Below are 18,472 nucleotides of genomic sequence, written 5' to 3'. Positions count from 1 at the left end.
TTCCTACAGATTTAGTGATGTATAAAGAGAAAAAAAAACCCAGGACAATTTGTAATTTAATGAATAATAAAAGCAGCTTTTTATGAAGTTCTTTGTCATTAGGGGAAGCTCACTTTGCTGATCTCCACCCCGCTCCTGGTGCTGCTCAACACCAACTCACAGGAACCATTCTCATTTCTTGGCACAAGCTGAGAACCCCCTGAGGCTCATTTAAAGCACCCCCCCAAACGAGGAATTAATAAAATATTGTATTTTGCTGAACCACATGAAGTTCTCTGACGTGTGTCTGGTGCTGATTACATCAATCCAGGCTCCCGGCCCCGTCATGTGATGACAGGCAAACACTTGTGGATTTATTTCTCTGAAGAAGCCTGTGAGACAAATGCCAAGCAAACCCAACCAAATGGCCCTCTCTGAATCCATAAAAGCAGCAGGAATTCTTGCAGGGATTTCTTAGATTTTAATAGGTACAAGCAGGGCAGGTACCCAATTCCCACAGATTTCAGGTTGGGCTTTAGAATTTAATCACCACTTTTCCTTTTCAAGGTGGCTAGAATGAGTTAACAGAAGGATTTATTAAAAAATGTGTTGGGTTTTTCCCCCCCCCCCGCCACAATTTGGTATTTGAAACATTCCCAACAGATAATAAGGAAAAACAGAGATTTGATTTTGCAGGCTCGGGGGTAAATTTCACCAGCAGAACTTTTGATCTGCACGTTGTCAAATGCAGGAATTCTGCTGATTCCAAGAATATTCCACTTGGATTGCATAAATGCCATTAAAAAGTGATGTCATGGCTGTTTGCTGCTGGAAGAGACAACATTTTTAGCCCTGATTTGTCAGGGGAGGAAAATCCACGTCCCACTTAGCCTGGATCAGCTGGGAATCATAAACATCATTTAATATTTGAGTTAAATTGTTTTCACCACCTTGTCCTGATGATTAATTCTAGCTTCAGTATATTCCTGGAGAGTAAAAACTGAGAGCAAAACCTGCTTTGAACCCCGTTATTCCCAAGGAAAACACATCCTGCTCTCAGGGGTTTGAGGACACAGCTCTGCCAAACCTTCCAGGGAGCAGGAATTCCCCACCCCACACAAAATGCCACTTTTCCAGAGAATTCCTCTTTTCCTGCATGCAGAGCATGGGGGATGATTGGTTTTATTTGCTGGAGGAGGAGCTCATCAGCCAGGCTTGTCCCATAAATTCACATTTCCTCCTCCACTCAGCTGCCCCAGAGCTGCCCAGGTTATTTAATGCAGGGGTTCTTTGGGACAGGGGTCTCTACATCTGTAAAACATCCCCAAAAAAATATTCCAAATAGAGTCCATTAAAAATTGAATAAACCAGGCAGATTTTACCTTCACATCTATAAACTCTGTTTTACATCTATAAATCCTGGATGCTCTGAGGAAAATCCAGCTGAATTTGTAACAAAACCAGAGTAGAACCAGCTCCACCCCAGCAGTGCCCATCACCACCAGCTCCTTCCAGCTGAATTCCCAGAGGCAGGAGAATTCCCTGCTCATCCCTAAATCTGCAGCTGGTGTTAACAGCTCCCACTGCTGCTCCCCACAGAGAACATCCCCATGGAAAGTGAGCCCAGATGGCAACTTTGAGGATGCCATCACAAATCCCTCTCCTTCCCTGGGGCTTGGGATGAGGGAAGAGTTCCTGGTACAGGTATATTTTCTTTTCTCCACCAGGATTTGGTCCCCAAAAGGTTTCCAGGAGGTCTCCACAAGGTGGGAGATCCCATCCCTGGGAAGATGGGAATGTGGCATTTTAACTCTGCAGGTCTTCCCTCTGCCAGGGAGGGATGGATCTCCATCCCCATCCCGGGGGATCCTCTGCCCTGCAGCAGCCCCAGCCCACAGCAGGCAACCAAAGGGAGCTTCCTTCCAAAATTCCAGGGACAGGGAAAGCTGCATCAGCCACCTGCCACAAATCCAGCAGGGTGTTAAAGGGTTAAGCCGTGGAAGTACAGAAAATGTGGGACATGCACCTGTCCCAGGATAGGACTGTGAGAGAATCACCTCAGCCAGGGGCCTGGCCAGGCAGAAATTGAGATTTTCCCCTCCCTCTCATGGCATCCAGCCTGGGATTATTCCACATGGACATTTAGGAGGCTTTTCCTTAAGCCTGACCTGGATCTTCCCTCCCACCACACAAACCAGCAGCTCCTTGTCCTGTCCCCAGTGCCACAGGACAGAGAACAGAACCCTGGGATGGTCTGGGTTGGAAAGAGCCCAAATCCCACCCAGTGCCACCCCCGCCATGGCAGGGCCACCTCCCACTGTCCCAGCTGCTCCAAACCCTGTCCAGGGACACCTCCAGGGATGACTCCACAACCCCTCTGTGCCAGGGCTCCAACCTCTCTGCTTCTTTCACACACCTTTGCTCTGTCTCCTTCCCCTCAGCTAATTACTTTAATTAGCTTTTTTAATTTTCCCTCAGCCAACCCAACCCATCTCCTTCAGCTTTTCCCCCCTGTGCCAAGGCTGGAGCCTCTCCTGTGCCTGCAGCCACTTGCAGAGCAAAGGGACACCCAGACACTGCCACTTCCCTGGCCCTGAGCAGTGGAAAAGCTCATCCACAGCTTCCAAAAGTGACTGAAAGCCTGCTGGAAAACCACATTATACCAACCAAATTAAAGCTGTAAACACTTAGGATGGAAAAACACCCCTTCTTTTTTTTTTTTCTTTTCCCTGGGACCTGGGGATTCACTTCCCCAGCCCAGATGGGAAACATCCCTGGCAAAACCCATCAAAATGAGATCCAGGATTAGTCTGGTGCACCATTAATTTCAGAACATCATTAACTCAGAAGTCTGGGGGTAAGAAACCTTTTTGACAGCTGGTTTTGGTCCCTGCCAATCCGTCAGCACTGCACAGCCATGGCTGGGGGGAGGAAATCAGCTGGAATGGGAGCAAATGAAACCAGTCTGGTTTCTGGATTCACTTTCTTGTGGTCACAGAGCTCTAAAAGCTGGGATGCTGTGCTCTGTAATTACAACATCCACATTGAAATGGGAGGAATGGGGCTAACAGTGAAAATAAAGGAGGAGGAGGAGGAGGTTTGCTCCTCGTGCTGGGAAAGGTGCCTGGGCAGGGCTGGAGCCAAGCAGGGGGTGAGGAAAGGGATGTCCCACCCTGTGCATCCACCTGGCTCTTCCCAAAACATCACACTGTGCTCCCCTGGCAAGGCCAGGCCAGGAGAGCCAGTGTGAATGATGGAGCTGAGCCCCAGCACTGCGGTGAAATCCCAGGAAAACAAGATGCCAGTAACTGGTTGATTAAAAGAGGAATCCCTTAATTGCATTAAAATGCATTGTTTAATAAATGCATATAAATATATGCATTTCTATTGCATATTATATCCTATATAAATGTGTATATATAGCATGTGTAATATATATATAAAATGCATTTATGCATTATAAATATTGCCTAATTTTAATGGCATTAATGGATCTCTGTGGGGCTGGCCCCTGCTGCCCAGCACTCTGCAGACTGGCACTGCCCAGTGCCACCTGCACTCACCTCAGCCAGGACCAGCAACCTCCCACATTCCAGCCCTGCAGCAGGAACCCAGCCATGGATCAGCTCCTGCTGCCCACCCACTCAACCCCAGCTGAGCAGACCCCACTGGGACCTCTCAGGGCTGCTCCCACCCCAACCCCAACCCCAGCCCGGGGCAAGGAGGGGAAAACCTTCCTCATGCTGGGAGGGGGGGAAAACATTCAGTGATTCATTTCTGCCATCAGCCACGATTCAATTTCCATCTCTCACCCCAAATATGGTTCTCATTAGCTTCATTAGCTCCCAGTTGTGCTGCAAGGCAGCGGTGTCACATGGAATTAATCTTTGTTTTCATTAATGTGTCATCCCCAGCGCTCAGGGCTGCTCGCAGCATTCTTTGAAACCGATCCATTCCCTCTCTTCTGGGCGGGGAGGAAGTGCCAAAAAGCAGCTTCCTGGGCAGGAAGGATGACCCCCTGAGATCCTGCAACTCTGGCTTGATGTTTGCAGAGATCATCTTTTCTTGCTGGGGACAGAGGGAGGGCAGCTCGGAGCAAAAGGGATGCGAGGCTGAGATAACAAAGAAATTCCTGAGCTCCCCTGCCAAGGCCTGATTAAGGAATAAGATATTCTAACTTTTCTAGGTGTTGTTTTTGGGGTATTTTGGAGAGCTGGGAAAATAAAGCCAGGTTGCAAAAAGGGTCCCATTTACAAGGCTCTAAAAACCTCCAATTTAGCAAAGGCACCGAGGTGATTTGGTTAATGAGATTTATCTAAAGACATTTAACACACAAAACTGGACACTGGATTCAGGCACAGCAGGAATTTCTGCTTTCACTTCCAACCTGAATGGAAAGCTGCTCTCAGTTAAGAATTACAGCCCCTCAGTACAAGCTTGTATCACTTCCAGACATGATAAAGCAGGACAGAGACTGATGGGAAGCCCTTGCCAAGGTCACCCTGTCAAGCACAGCTGCCACATCCATTCCTGCCTGTGCACTGATCCCTGAGAACTTCCCACGTGGCCTGATAAAACCCAGGACACCCAGGTTGCCACTTCTTTCTTCACAGCCCCTGATTGTTCAGACACCTTACTGGGGGAGAAAAGTGAATTTATCCCAGAATTACTCAGTCATTTCAGGAGTGCATTAGTGATTCTGGTACAAAAACTGATTTCATTCCTGCTGGAAGCCTCTCCCCCAGAGCTTGTCTTGCTCATTCCCACAAACACAATCCCACAGGGAGTGACACCCCTTTTTTTCCAAAAAAAGCCTTCCTGAATTATCCAAGCTGCTTAAAAATCCACTGATTCCTGCTGCCTTGGGCTGCTGGGAGCTCCAAGGGGAATTTTTCATCTGCTGCTCAGGACAGGGCCCCCCAGGCCAGAGGAATCCCCAGGATGGGCAGAGGGATGGAGCTGGGATAGGGGTGGAATGGGATCATCCTTAAATTCCCTTCCAACCCAAACCACTCCAGGATGATCCTGTCCAGGCTCTTGTGCCATCACCATCAAAGGGTCGCTAACAGAAGTGCTTAAAAATGGGAACGTTTTGCCAAATCCAGCCCTGATTCACAGCCTGGCTGTTTTACAAGCTGGAGGAAGGAACTCAAAGACCTGGCTCCAACCTTTACCAGGCTGGATCATTCTGGACAAAGCACCTAAAATCTCAGAAGCCAAAGGTGTAGAAAATAAGAGGAAAAAGCACTGGAAGAGGTTCAGTTAATGGCCACTCACATGCTCCTGGAGAGGGAAAACACTCCCTGAGCCACACTGGAGCTCAGCCTGAGCCAGCCCTCAGCTCACCCTGATTAAATCCTGCATGGTTCAAGTGCTTTTTAATGAGAACAAACCCCACAAACCCTCCACCACACTGCAGCCCTTCCTCTTTCTCTGCTGCAGATGAACTCCTGAGGACACTCATTTAATTGCAATTAAAGCACCTGCCTCAGAGCCAAGCCTGCCTGACCTGCTGCACACTTGGCCTTCCAAAATGCCCTTTAATGTCAAACTTCCAAGCTGTTCTCTTCCAGCAGCTAAAGGTGAAAAACCACCAGGAACTTGGGGGCAGAAACTGAGGCATCTCCTCCACTATGAACAATTTTTTGGGCTTCAAAGGGCACATTTCATAGTCCTTACAGGATAAAAAGGAGCTGGTCCTTCTCTGGCACCCCGAATCCCTGCCTGGTCCTTCTCTGCCCTCCCCAAATCCCTGCCTGGTCCTTCTCTGCCCTCCCCAAATCCCTGCCTGGTCCTTCCTGCCCTCCCCAATCCCTGCCTGGTCCTTCTCTGCCCTCCTCCCAAATCCCTGCCTGGTCCTTCTCTGCCCTCCCCCAATCCCTGCCTGGTCCTTCTCTGCCCTCCCCAAATCCCTGCCTGGTCCTTCACTGCACCCCCAAACCCTGCTGCACCCCTCTTCTCCACAAGGGAAGAACTCACTAAAAAGAACCTTGCAGCCACCTCCTGCTATAACATTTTATTTATTGCCTTGTTTAACTTATTCCCTTGAGCTCCTGTAACTCAACCAGAATCTAGAAAGGAAATAAAGGCAACAGGATTTAAAAATTTAAAATCCCCCCATCCCAGCTTTTTTTTTTCCTTTTTCCCTTTTTTAATCTGTGCTGTTTGACAATGGGCAATGAGCTTTGGGAACACAATAACCCAGGGGAAGGAAGGGTTTTCAGATGCCAGTTGGAAATGCTGGAAGGGAGGAAACAACAGGAGAAGAAACAGGAGATCAGTGGCAGAGTAGCTGAAAAGTTTGTTTCTATAAGAAAATGTAATAGCTCTCTGGAGACACCTTACTGGGGGAGAAAAGTGAATTTATCCCAGAATTACTCAGTCATTTCAGGAGTGCATTAGTGATTCTGGTACAAAAACTGATTTCATTCCTGCTGGAAGCCTCTCCCCCAGAGCTTGTCCTGCTCATCCCCACAAACACAATCCCACAGGGAGCAACACCACACACGGAGCCTTCCTGGGGTCACCTGCAATGAGCATTTTGATTACACCAGCCAAGCTTTTCCCATATTCTTGTTTAAATGGATGAAAAGCCATGATAGGAATATTCAGGAGGAAGTGGGGAAAAAGGCAAAGCCATTTGTGTGGGACCAGTGGAGCTGCACTCTGGGCAAGCTGGATTGGCAGGCTGCAGAATGGATGTTGGGCTATGAGGAATTCCCACAAAAACCTTTTTAAAGCATCTTTAAACAGCTCCTACTCGACTCAAACTGACTACTGTCATTTCACTACTGCAAACATGACAGGAATAATCAAGGTTAAAATGAATATAATGATTCAGCACTTCACCCAACAGGTCAGATTTTCAATATTCCTCTGCCCTGGAAGATTTTGAACTTCTTGACAGTCTCCTACTTCAAAAGGAAAAAGTTCAAAGTGGCAGATGGAGAAAAAAAGAAAAAATTCCAGTATTTTAGGGCAGACACACTGAGCTTCTGATGGAAGTGTGACACCATCACATGGGTGGCCTTGACCCCAAACACATCCAGGTTTAGTCTGCCCAGACCCACAGCTGGTTTGGGAAACCCAGAAGGACAAAACCCACCACACTTCAAGGTGGAAAGCACTGGCAATCTCCACCCCACACTTCCCAGGCACCAAAATAAATCCATTTCACTGTGAGAATCAAAGTGCATCTTATTTCAGGCTGCTGAGAGTCAAGGACAATAACCTGGCAAAGCCAAGGGCCACAAGCTGGGCCTGCTCCTTGGGATTTTAGGCTGCCCAAACACTCCTCATCCTGCACACAGCTCAGAGGAACAGTTTTTTGAGGGCTTTCAGACCCTCCAAGCCCTCAGCTGTGCTGTCCCCAGGCTGGTGGATATTCCCCAGCTGCCAGGTGGGGCCAGGGCAGGCAGGGAACGTGTCCTGCCCTTCAAAGGCCACCCTTTGCTCTTCTGAAGCTTCCCCTGGCTGAGCCCAAGCCAGCTGGGCAGCAGTTGAAAGAGCTGCTCCTTCAGCAGCCCAAAACAAATAGGGACATTTAAAATTAAAATAGACAAAAGGGCGATAAAAGGAATAAATTGTCCCTCTCTGGCCTAGAGAAGAGAGCTCTATTCCTGCTGATCCTGCTGCATCTGCCCTGGAGGGGCTTCCCAGGGAGGCTCAGCAGAGGATTTTGGTGGATGGGGAGAGCTCACAGGAGCCCAGGCTGGCCAGTGGATAGGGACAGCAGGGTTGCACAAAAGAAAAAAAAAAAAATCAAAATAATGTTTTTATTTTGAGCCACAAAGGATTTTTTTATATATATATTTGGGCCTCAGGAGGAATTTCCTGCTCATTTCAGAGACCTCTCTGCTGAGCTGCCTCATCACTCCAGCCAGGAATGCCTGGCATTGTCCTTCCCACCTCAGGAGAGCTGTGCTCTCTGGCAGGTGCTCTGGAGAAGCAACAGAACCCATGAGAACCTCTCAGCCTGCCCCAAACTGTGAGCAAGACAATCACTGCACCATCTAACCCCACCTAGAAACCAGAGTGAGCAGGAGGTGCAGAGCCAGCCTTGGTTTTAAGGCCAACAATGCTTTAAGCTGGTGCTGAGTTAAGAGCTCAGAGAATGGAGCTTTTCAGAGGCTGCTCTCCTTCACCCACTGACATTCCAGCTGGAGTAGGATGGGAATGAACAGGGCAGCACATGCAAACCCTTAAAATCAAACCCACTGAGCCCAAGTGGGGGAAAGGTGCCCTGTTGTAAAGCCAGAACATTTGGGAAGAATCTCTGGGCACCTCTGGATGGCAGAAGCTTTTCCCTGCACAGGAGCTCAGCTGCAGGCAGAGGCACCTCAGGAGGTGACCTGATGGAATCTGGGGTTTTCACCCTCTTTCAGACAATGTATTTGGGGCCTCAACAAGAGCAGGGACAAGCCAAACCCTTTATTGCAGCACCACAGCCCTCCCCTGCAGCAGGGTGACTGACAGGAGTCAGGGTTCTCTTTGCCCCCCACAAACTTTGTGCTTAGTGTGAAACACAGAACTGCAGCTCTCTCCTGGACAGAGCTGAAAACTGAGACACCACCCTAAAAGCAATGATTGAGGGAATTCCCTTCAACAGCCATGAGGGGAAGCACTGCACAGCTGGGATAACAGAGTGTGGAATGCCGTGGAATGCCATGGAATGCCATGGAACCATGGAATGAAGATTATCAAATGAGCAGAGGAGAACTCAGGGCAGATTTCCCAGGTAAGACAGAGCTGGGACATTGCCATCAATCACTTGTGCCCATAAATCATTCCTGCCAGCTGCTGTCCTCATCTCACACTCCTACATGGATAATCTGGTGAGGAGCAATCACAAATTGGACTGGAAATCCAAACTGCACCAGGAAAAATCAATGTGGACCACAAAGAGCAGGAGGGAAAAGCAGAGCAGAGGGACTGAGAACCCACCAGATCTGTCCAACGTTGACCAGGGAGAGGTAGAGGAGCCACAGCAGGGACATGAGGACCATGTTGGCACAGCCAGTCAGCAGCACAAAGGCTGCCACTGCCAGGCCAGCCAGGGCCAGGCAATCCAAGGTGCTGTCCATGGCAGACCAGTCCAGGAACCAGATGAGAGTGGGGGCATAGCTCAAGGCATCCAGGCCGACCTTGCCCTTGAAGTATTTCTTGACTTCCTGCAGGTAGAGCTTGCAGGGGAGCAGCCCCTTCTCTCCTATCAGCTGCTTGTTCTGCTGAAAGGCCACCAGGAAGGCCACAACTGCAGGGGGGGAAAAAGAGAGGGAAAACTGTGAGAGGAATCACCCAGGGTGAGGGACAGGATTGGAATCCAGAGCTAGAAGTCATTCTTGGAAGGAATTTATTCCCAAGTCCTTATCTCCATGAAAATCCAACACAGTCACTACAGAGCCCAGCAAAAGGTTCCCTGGGTTGCACCTGGAGGATCTTTAAGGTCCCTCCCAACCCAAACCATCCCAGGATTCTGTGATTTCTATGAACCACAATGCAGCAGGCAAAGGAATTCCACAAATCCTGTCTTGGCTTTGGAGGAGAACAGATCTCCCCCTTTATGTAACATTACCAAGTACCAGAATCTTTTCCTTGTATTGAAAACCCTTCATAGATCAAAATATTGCTGATGAGACAGCTTGAACTCATCTACACCATGAATGAGGTGCTCGTAGAATCCCAGGATGGTTTGGGCTGGAAGGGACCTTGGAGATCCTCTCACCCCACCCCTGCCATGGCAGGGACACCTCCCACTGCCCCAGGCTGCTCCAGCCTGGCCTTGGGCACTGCCAGGGATCCAGGGGCAGCCACAGCTGCTCTGGGAATCTGTGCCAGGGCTGCCCACCCTCACAGGGAGGAATTCCTAATTCCCAATCTCCCATCCATCCCTGCCCTCTGGCACTGGGAGCCATTCCCTGGGTCCTGTCCCTCCATCCTTGTCCCCAGTCCCTCTGCAGCTCTCCTGGAGCCCCTTCAGGCCCTGCCAGGGGCTCTGAGCTCTCCTGGAGCCTTCTCCTCTCCAGGTGAGCACCCCCAGCTCTCCCAGCCTGGCTCCAGCCTTGGAGCAGCTCTGGAATTGCTCCAATTCCTTCCTGTGCTGAGGACCCCAGAGCTGCTCAGAGCACCCTCAATTCTTTGAGTCCATGGTTCACTCCCACAACTGCCCAGAACAGCAGCTCTGACCCTCTGCATCCTCTCACACCCTGGAAGGTTGGAAATCCAAAATCTTACATTTTCCCACCCCTTAAATTCCCCCTTTTCCATGTCCTTACAGCTGTCCCATTTATAGGGCTGCTGCTCCAGCCCTGGACACTCTTAGACCAGCCAGCTGCTTTTTTTAACAGCACATCAGCAATTTAATTACAGCTCATAGACCTAGCATTTGATGTCCTACAGAGAAAGTTGGGCAGTTTTTAGGCATTATCTCATATTTTAGGCATCTCCTGCAGTTACCAATTTGCAGTTTGTAACTCCAGTAATCTCCATGTCTCAGAGAAAAAAAAAATGAGGAAGGCCAACATTTCCTGATTAGGCTGCATCCACTAATTTACCCATCCTTCAAACATTACCCAAACACCAGCCACGTCATGGGCAGCAGCACCAGAGCTCCTGGAAAAAGCCAATTTGTTCCCCTCCCCAATCTTCCTTGGTTAATGATCAAATCTGTTTCTTTCCTTATCTCAATGCTGGCATTCTGCAAACAACAACCCTGGTGTTCATCTGGTGTCTCTCACTGGGAGCACTGGGGGAGAGGCTGTGTGAAATCAGAGCCCAAATTCCCGTTTCTTTGAAGTCTGAAGCAGCAACCCAAAGTCTGCAGCCCCAGGGAATCCGACTGAAAGTCCCATTCCCCAGACAAAGGTCTCCAGTGGGTTCCACTTAATCCACTTAATGCTCCCCCAGCTCTCTGCACACAGCCATGGGTTTTATTCTCACTTAAAAACCACTAAAAGTCATCATCAGCTCACAGCAGAGGTCACTGGGAGGGTTCCCTTTGATTCCAGAAGATCCTGAACCCCAGGGATGGCACAATAAAGTTGGGAGTTAATGGGTTGTGTCTCTTCCCATCCATCTTTTCTACAAAGTGAATGATTTTACAAATAAAAGACATTTTTCTTCAATTATTTTACTCAATTATGGATGGGGAGAGACATGAGAAAAGCTGATTCAAACACTACAGGAACAGTTCTGGGACACAAATTAAGTGTTTTCTATTTTATCCATATTTTTCCGCCAACACTCAGCTCAGCACAACTGTGTAATCCAAAAGCCTGACATGAAACCAGCAGAAATAAAATTCCTCTGAGCTTTATACAGCTTAATATCTTCATTTTTGGTTCTGAAAAAGCCAAGTGAAAGCCAGTTCTGCCTTAAAACTCCGTGGCTTGATTTCCCATGATTAGCACTGCAATTTACTGCCGAGTTTTCCAAAAGTGCTAATCAAATTCACCTCTAAATGCTCCAGAATTGCTGCCCCAACCCATAAATGCTGAGCAGGTTTTTGCCTAAAAAAAGTCCAAATTAGACCCCTGCGCCGTGCATGAGACAAACAAGGAAAGGGCAAATTAGGAAAAACAAACACCAGCAATTCCAGCAAAGAGCACACTGGATGGGCAAAATCCTGCTCAGCCTCTCTGAGCCTGCAGGCAGCAAAAAATGGGTTGGAGCTGCCATGAAATGCACATTTTGGATGGCCCAGCTCAGGCTCCAAAGGGGCTTTCCCATTTCCCACTGCTGGGATTTCCCACAGCAGCAGCAGCCCTATTTTTGGGAGGATTCACCTCCCCCAGAGCAAACCCCACGGTTCCAGCTGTGTCTGATCCATCACCTGCCAGGTGATGGTCACGCTCCCAGAGCTCCATCCCGGATCCAGCTCCCTCTCCTGGACACTCCCCATGCTCAGTCTCGGGATCACTCCAGGCTCCCTCTCCACCCATCCCCAGCATCTTTGGGATGGGCTCATCCCCATCCAGCTCCCACCTCCATCTCCTGAGGTTTTCCCCTCAGGCAGCAGTTCCTGTGCTGCTGGACACGGGAAGAGCTGAAACTAAAGAAACTGCAGAGGATTTCAGCAGCACAGGAGATGCCCAGATCCAGGAGGGAAAAAGGGAAGTTATTTATCAGCTTGTCATTGCTTCCTCTCCCTGAAGCCCAGAGAAACTGGAGCCTTAAATTCACTGTAACAGACCCTGCTGCCTTCTCCAGGAACCTTCCCTTCAACCATGGCTTGAGCAGGGGGTAAAAAAATCCCTTTCCCCCCGAAGCCTGTGCTCCTTCCTCTTCCTTAACCCTTATTCTGGAACCTCTCTCCCTGTGGCCTCATGTCTGGGGATTTCTCACTCTGCATCTTCCAGCTCAAACAACTTTGGTTCCTCTTTGGGCACTGAGTGGCAGCATCACCACCCTGCTGGGCTTGGGGCACTGACCCACCCCTCCTTGCTCCTGGAGCTTTTCCCTGGGGTTCTGCACCCTCCAAGCCTCCAGACCTGGCACAAGCCCCTCCACCCCTGGGCTCGCTGCCCGTGCTTCCCACGGACAACTCCAGGATCTGGGAGTGCCCAGCCCCCTGTTCCTGGGGCTGTGCAGGTGGAGGGAACAGAGCAGCTCCAGGTCTGCCTCCCACTGCAGAGCCTCTGACAGCTCACATGGGAGCTCTCCCTGCTGCCAGCTGAGCTTTACATAATACATGCAAATTACCAGGGCTGCTAATAGACCTTCCCTACTTATCCTCACCTCGGAAGGTGCCTCACTGTACTTTTCCATTAACTCCCCCCCTCTCCACCTTCTCCTTCCCCTTCCAGACTCCCCTCTCCCCCCAAACCCAGCATGTTCAACCCCACATGGTACCAATAACCACCACCCAAGCATCCCCATCCAAAGGGATTCGCTCCATCCAGATTTCCCTGGCACCTCAGCTCCCTCCTCTCAGTCCAGGCTCAGCCCGTCATGGCGGGAGAATGAGAGAATCCCATTTTTCATGCTCAGGAAAGATTTAAAGATGTGAAATCCAAAACTTTCCGGTCATATGGCTTTTTCTGTCTTCCTCCCTCTTGTTAAAAGAAGTCTTAACTTTTCCTTGATGCCCAAACCACAAGAAGAACTGAACCAGGAGCACAGAGCCTTGCCTGAAAACCAAACTACATTTTGCACACACACATAAACTCTGCCTGGAGCAGTTTATCAAGCACCCCTTTGACCCAACGAGGCATTTGAACAGGCCCCGAGCTGGATGCTGCCAGCTGAGGCTGCACTGCTGCAAAGAAGAAAGAGCAGAATATTCCTGGTATTTTATTACCAGAGAAATGAATCAAATTTTCAATTGATGAATTCCCCTGCAAAGTTTTGCAACAAGGAAGGAACAACACCAGAGCACTGAGCAAAAGGGTGAAGCTCAGCACCCACAAAAACCACACAAAGTGCTCTGCCCTTAACACCTTTTTTGTTTTCTTGACTTTCACGGCCCAGCTGAAGACTTTGGGGTGGTTTGAAGTGCTTATCTCCCTGCTGCCTCCTTATTTGAAAAGCTGTGGAAATAGAAAAAGCTTCTCTTTGGGTCTCAGGCTGTCCAAAACCACCCCAGCTCACAGCTGGAAGATCCCTCTGCTCCAAAGGGGCTTTGGGCAAGGAGAAGACTGGGAGAGAGATTCCCTTCTCCACCTTTATTACTTTTTTTTTCCCATTCCGGGGGGATGCAGCTGCTCAGAGGACCCAGAGCTGGTGCTGCACAGCCCTGCCAAGGAGCACTGAGCTGGAATAAAACCACTCAGGGCAGCAGAAGTGCCTGAAGATGTTCTCTAACCCTGAGCAGGCAGGCTGAAAGCTACTGGGAGCTTTGAATAAAGCTGAGGGAAGGGAAGGCAGGGGAGATGGCAGAGAAAGAGAGGAGGAAGGACACCGGGGAGAGCCAGGAGCCTACAGGAAGCCAAACCCCCCGAGAGGGCTTTGGATTTCAGATTTAGGAAGAAGGAGCCTGAACCTCCCGTAGCTCTGGCGCTGGGGAAAGAAAATACTATTAAACAATACATAAGGAGAAGGAAGATAAACTGGATTTAAATAATAGCTTTTATTTCAAAGCTCTCCACAGAGCCTGGCTGAGATTGGGGAGGGTGGTATCTAATTACTGAAATTTCTCCAGCTGGAATCTGATGATGGTAATCACCCAAAAAGAGCACTTAAAAATGATTTAGAAGGAGGGTGAAGGGAGCAAATAATTCACATTTGTTGTTGAGAGCTTTGGGACCAGCTATTTACCTGTAAGAGCACTTCCAACAAGATCTCAAAGTATTTCTGGATTGCCAAAACACCCATCCCTGGCACAGGGAACACACACAGGGAAAGGGCAGGATGGAAAAGCTGCAGATCTCCAAGTGACATTTGGCCAAACCCACCCTGCTCAGATGAGACCCCACCTGCAGAGCTGCCTCCAGCTCCAGGGTCCCAGCACAGGGAGAACCCTGGCGAGAGTCCAAAGCAGGCAGCAGGATGAGCAGAGGGATGGAGCAGCTCTGCTGGGAGAGCTGGGGTCGTTCACCCGGAGAGGAGAAACTTTGGGGTGACCTCAGTGTGGCCTTCCAGGACCTGAAGGAGCCACCAGGAAACAGACAGACACCATTTCCGAGGGATAGAGGGACAGGATAATGCTGTAAGGACCAAACTTCACAGAGCTCTTTCAGCTGGATCCACTTTCCCTGCCAACAGCAGTTGGGGTTGGTCTCTGACCTCTCCAAACCCTCAGATCTTCACCCACCTCCCATCTCCAACCTGCCTCTCACACAGCAGCTGCTTTGCCAGGGACTTCCCAGGCTCGGGCTGCTTCTGGAAAACCCCTTCAAAAGACACAAAAAGAGAAGGGGAGAGTAAAAGCATAGGGGGAGGGCACACAGAGGGACACTCCACACCTGCCTTGCTCTGCCTGTCCTCCCTTCCACACGGGAAGATCCTCAGGGAAAACATCTCCCATACCTGCAGCAGGCAATGAACACCCCCTAGGGAATGGGGTGGGGGCAAGAAGGAGGTGACAAGCCCTCAGAGCACACTCTGGGGTCACTGCACACCCTAAATCGTGTTTCTCTCCCCCCCATCCTCCAGGTCCTTCACTCTCCCACCCAGGAGAGGAACAATCCCAGGAGAGGAACAATCCCTCGGCTCTCAGAGCTGAGCCCCAACCACACTCCCCGACACCTTAACACAAACCCCCCTCAAAGGAAAGGGAAAGGAAAGGGTTACACATAAAAGGGTGAAATGAAAGAAGGGGGGAAAACATCCCACGGCTGAGGAATGTCAAACTGTCACAACGGCATCAACCGTCTCCTCAGCGAGTCTGAGCCTCGGCGCGCGCGGAATCGCCGCGTCTGGGAGAAAAATCAGCTGTCACAGTAAATGCTTCCATCTCCAGAAAAAAACCTGCAAGAGCAGCTTGGCACAGAGGCACAGAATTGTTTTCTGCTGTTTTTAAAGCCAGGCACTCCAAAGAGATCAAAGGGCAAACCCTCCTTCCCACTGGAGCATCCAGAGGGAATCTGCCCGCTCGCAGCCTCCCCGGTTCACACACAACAAGCCCTCTCCACCCCACAAATTCTTGTGGGGCACCTCTCCTGCACTGCCAGCCCCAGCACGGCTGCCTGGAGGGATCTGACCTGTCTCAAACCAGGCCCAGCTTCCTGGCTTTGGTTCATTTGGCTCACCCCAAACCAGCAGCAGAACTCCCCAGGGCCTGAGCGCAGCCAAGCACAAGTTGCACAACAAGCAGGTGAACTTTTCCTCTCCTTCACCTCTTCCCTTAACAAGGGACACAAACATTCTCCTGCCCTGCTCCTTTCAGCTTCAGTACCCCAAACTCAGCCTCTGCCAGCCCACTCTCCAAAAGGTTTCCTCACCCCACACTACAGAGGTATTTTGGGGCCTCCCCCTGACTTTCAGCCATTCCCACTCCTCTCTCCTGCTTGAAAAACCACCACAAAGAATTCTCCCTCTTTTTTTAGCACCCCACATTTACTCACCAACCTACAGGCTCAACTTCACCCTCTGGCTCGTCCCCTCCCAGCCTCCTTTTCTCCTGCAGCCCAGCAGTTTCAATCGCTTCCACCTGTAACTCACCTGAACCCAATCAGATCCTCGTTCCCCACCTCGTTGTCCCAGGTGCCCCACTCACCACAAGGTCCCACACCTCTGATTTCCACCAATTCCCACCCCTCCAGCCAGCCCCTGCTCCCTTCCCACCCCCAACACCCCTTTGGTCCCAGGTGTGGCACATTTATCACCCCAAATCCACCCCTGGGCAGCAGCAGCCTCCACTGAAGGCACAGCACAGAGCACTAATCAGTTTTTCATAAGGAAACTGCAAACTGAGCCACGGGAAACTCAGCAGCCTGGATTTACACACGGGGGAATATCGGAATCGCTTTCATTTTGACTGAAAGAGTCATAACCTCGCATTTCACCGAGAGCTGAAACCAAACTAGAACCAGAGCACGTGTCAAAGCCATACGAAACTACAACTGCTGCATGGTTTTGATGCAAAATAATCTAAGCAGGCTGGCAGGCTACAAATTCTAATGATTCTGTGGACAAATCTGGGGCAAGTTTAGAATTTGTACCGTAGTGTGTTACTTGTCAGTTTTGGTTTCACTGTAAATATTTTTAAGTAGAGCACCAGTGGGCTCTGAGCACAGCTCTCAGTGCCAAAGCGAGAGGCAAACGAGCACGGCAGAGGCTGGAAACTGCTTTCACTGTGGAATATTTTAAGGTCATGCTGACTCTAGGTCCTGGCTGTCGGTGGTGTTGGCACCCAGGGATGGCATCGGTCCCTGCAGTCCCGCCGCTGCGTAAGACAAAGAGTTCCTCTCTTGCACTGTGAGCTCACAACTTCAAGGGAAAGGATGAGCAGCTCCAAGCAGCTCTGCTGAGAGGTACCAGCCTCATGGTGTGAGCAAAGTTCTCCTTCCAGCTCCACCAGCTTCCAGCATCACCAAGCCCATCCAGCCATCCCCAGTCCACCAGGAAAGTGGGACTGGGAAAGTAGAGAATAGTGGAATATGCAGAGCTGGTGAGGACCCACAATAATCATAAAATCATTAAATATTCCCAAGTGGGAGGGTCCTGCAAGGATCGTCGGGTCCCGCCGCTATTCCCGTACGGGACGTCCCAAGGATGTCACCACGTGCTTGGGAGCGGCGTCCAAGGGCTCCTCTGGCAGCCTTGGGAATGTGCTGATTCCCTGGGGAGCCTGCTCGGTGCCCCACCACCCTCGGGGGATGGGAAAACAGGAAAACTTCTCCTTGCTCTCCCCCAGCCCTCCCTAGCAGAGCTCCAGCCGTTCCCTGGGCGCCGTCCCCGGGCTCCACTCGGGGACACCGCGGGGGGATCAGCGCCCGCCCGGCACTCACAGTACAGGAAGGCAATGGAGCGCAGCAGCACGATGCGGGTCAGCCAGAAGGTGCCCGGGGAGAGCGGCGGGGCCGCGGCAGCGAGCCCGGCCTCGGGGGGCTCGGGGGACGCAGCGGGGGCCGCTCCGGGAGCTCCATCGGGGGCTCCGGCCCGGCCCGGCCGCCGCTGGCGCAGCGCCGCGCTGGGAGCCGCCATGTCGGACACAGCGAGCATGTGCGGCCCGGCGGGGCGGGCCGTGAGGGGACACGGCGGGGTCGGGAGAAAAATAGGGGGAAACGGGCAGAAATGGGGAAAAATGGGCAGGAACGGAGAGAACGCGCTGCAAAGCGGCGCCGCCGTGCCGGGTATAGCGAGCGTGTGCGGCCCGGAGGAGCGGGACGTGAGGGGACATGGCGGGGACGGGGAGAAAACGGGGAGAAACGGGGCAAAACGGGCAGAAATGGGGAGAAACTGACAGAAAAAGGGCAAAAATGGGGAGAAACTGACAGAAATAGAGCAAAAGGGTAGAATTGGGGAGAAACTGACAGAAAAAGGGCAGAACTGGGGAGAAACTGACAGACTGCTCTTCAAAGCGGGGCCGCCGTGTCGGGTATAGCGAGAGTCTGCGGCCCGGCGGGGCGGGACGTGAGGGGACACGGCCGGAACGGGGAGAAAACGGGGCAAAACGGGCAGAAATGGGACAAAACCGGCAGAAATGGGGCAAACCGCGCAGAAATTGTGCAAAAAGGGCAGAAATGGGGCAAAACGGGCAGAAATTGAGAGAAACTGGCAGAAATGGGGAGAAACTGACAGACTGCTCTTCAAAGCGGAGCCGCCGTGTCGGGGACAGCGAGCGAGTGCGGCCCGGCGGGGCGGGACGTGAGGGGACACGGCGGGGACGGGGAGAACGGGGATAATTCTCTGCGAACCGGCGAGAAAATGCAAAGTTTTATTTAAAAAAATTAAAAAATGAAATAAAGTAAGAGGGCAGCGCGGCTGCGGAGGTGTGAGAGGGCTGGTGCGTCTCTGCGATGAGCTGCGGGAGCTGGGGCGGGCTGGAGGAGGGAAGGTGAGAGGGGATCCCATGCATTCAAATATTTATTTCCAAGGGGTTTTGGGGGATGAT

The 18,472-nt window shown here is 51.0% G+C and overlaps 1 protein-coding gene across 2 annotated transcripts in view; it reads right to left on the bottom strand.

Moving 5' to 3' along the window:
* LMF1 (lipase maturation factor 1) overlaps positions 1-17,580 on the bottom strand; it is a 137,576-nt gene extending 119,996 nt beyond the window's left edge. The window contains exons 1-2 of one of the 2 annotated variants that reach the window (XM_018915784.3): positions 17,367-17,580; positions 8,923-9,232 (exon numbers count right to left, since the gene is read on the bottom strand). In XM_018915784.3, the coding sequence (XP_018771329.2) occupies positions 8,923-9,232; positions 17,367-17,580 (524 nt within the window). Of the gene's footprint in view, positions 1-8,922; positions 9,233-17,366 lie in introns of those variants that run through there. The other variant, XM_050979908.1, reaches the window with a different exon arrangement.
* Positions 17,581-18,472: the final 892 nt, after the last annotated feature.

Source organism: Serinus canaria, chromosome 14 (genome assembly GCF_022539315.1).
Source record: "Serinus canaria isolate serCan28SL12 chromosome 14, serCan2020, whole genome shotgun sequence".
Lineage (NCBI taxonomy): Eukaryota > Metazoa > Chordata > Aves > Passeriformes > Fringillidae > Serinus > Serinus canaria.
The sequence above is the reverse complement of the archived record's forward strand: the minus strand, read 5'-3'. Positions and strand labels throughout refer to the sequence as shown.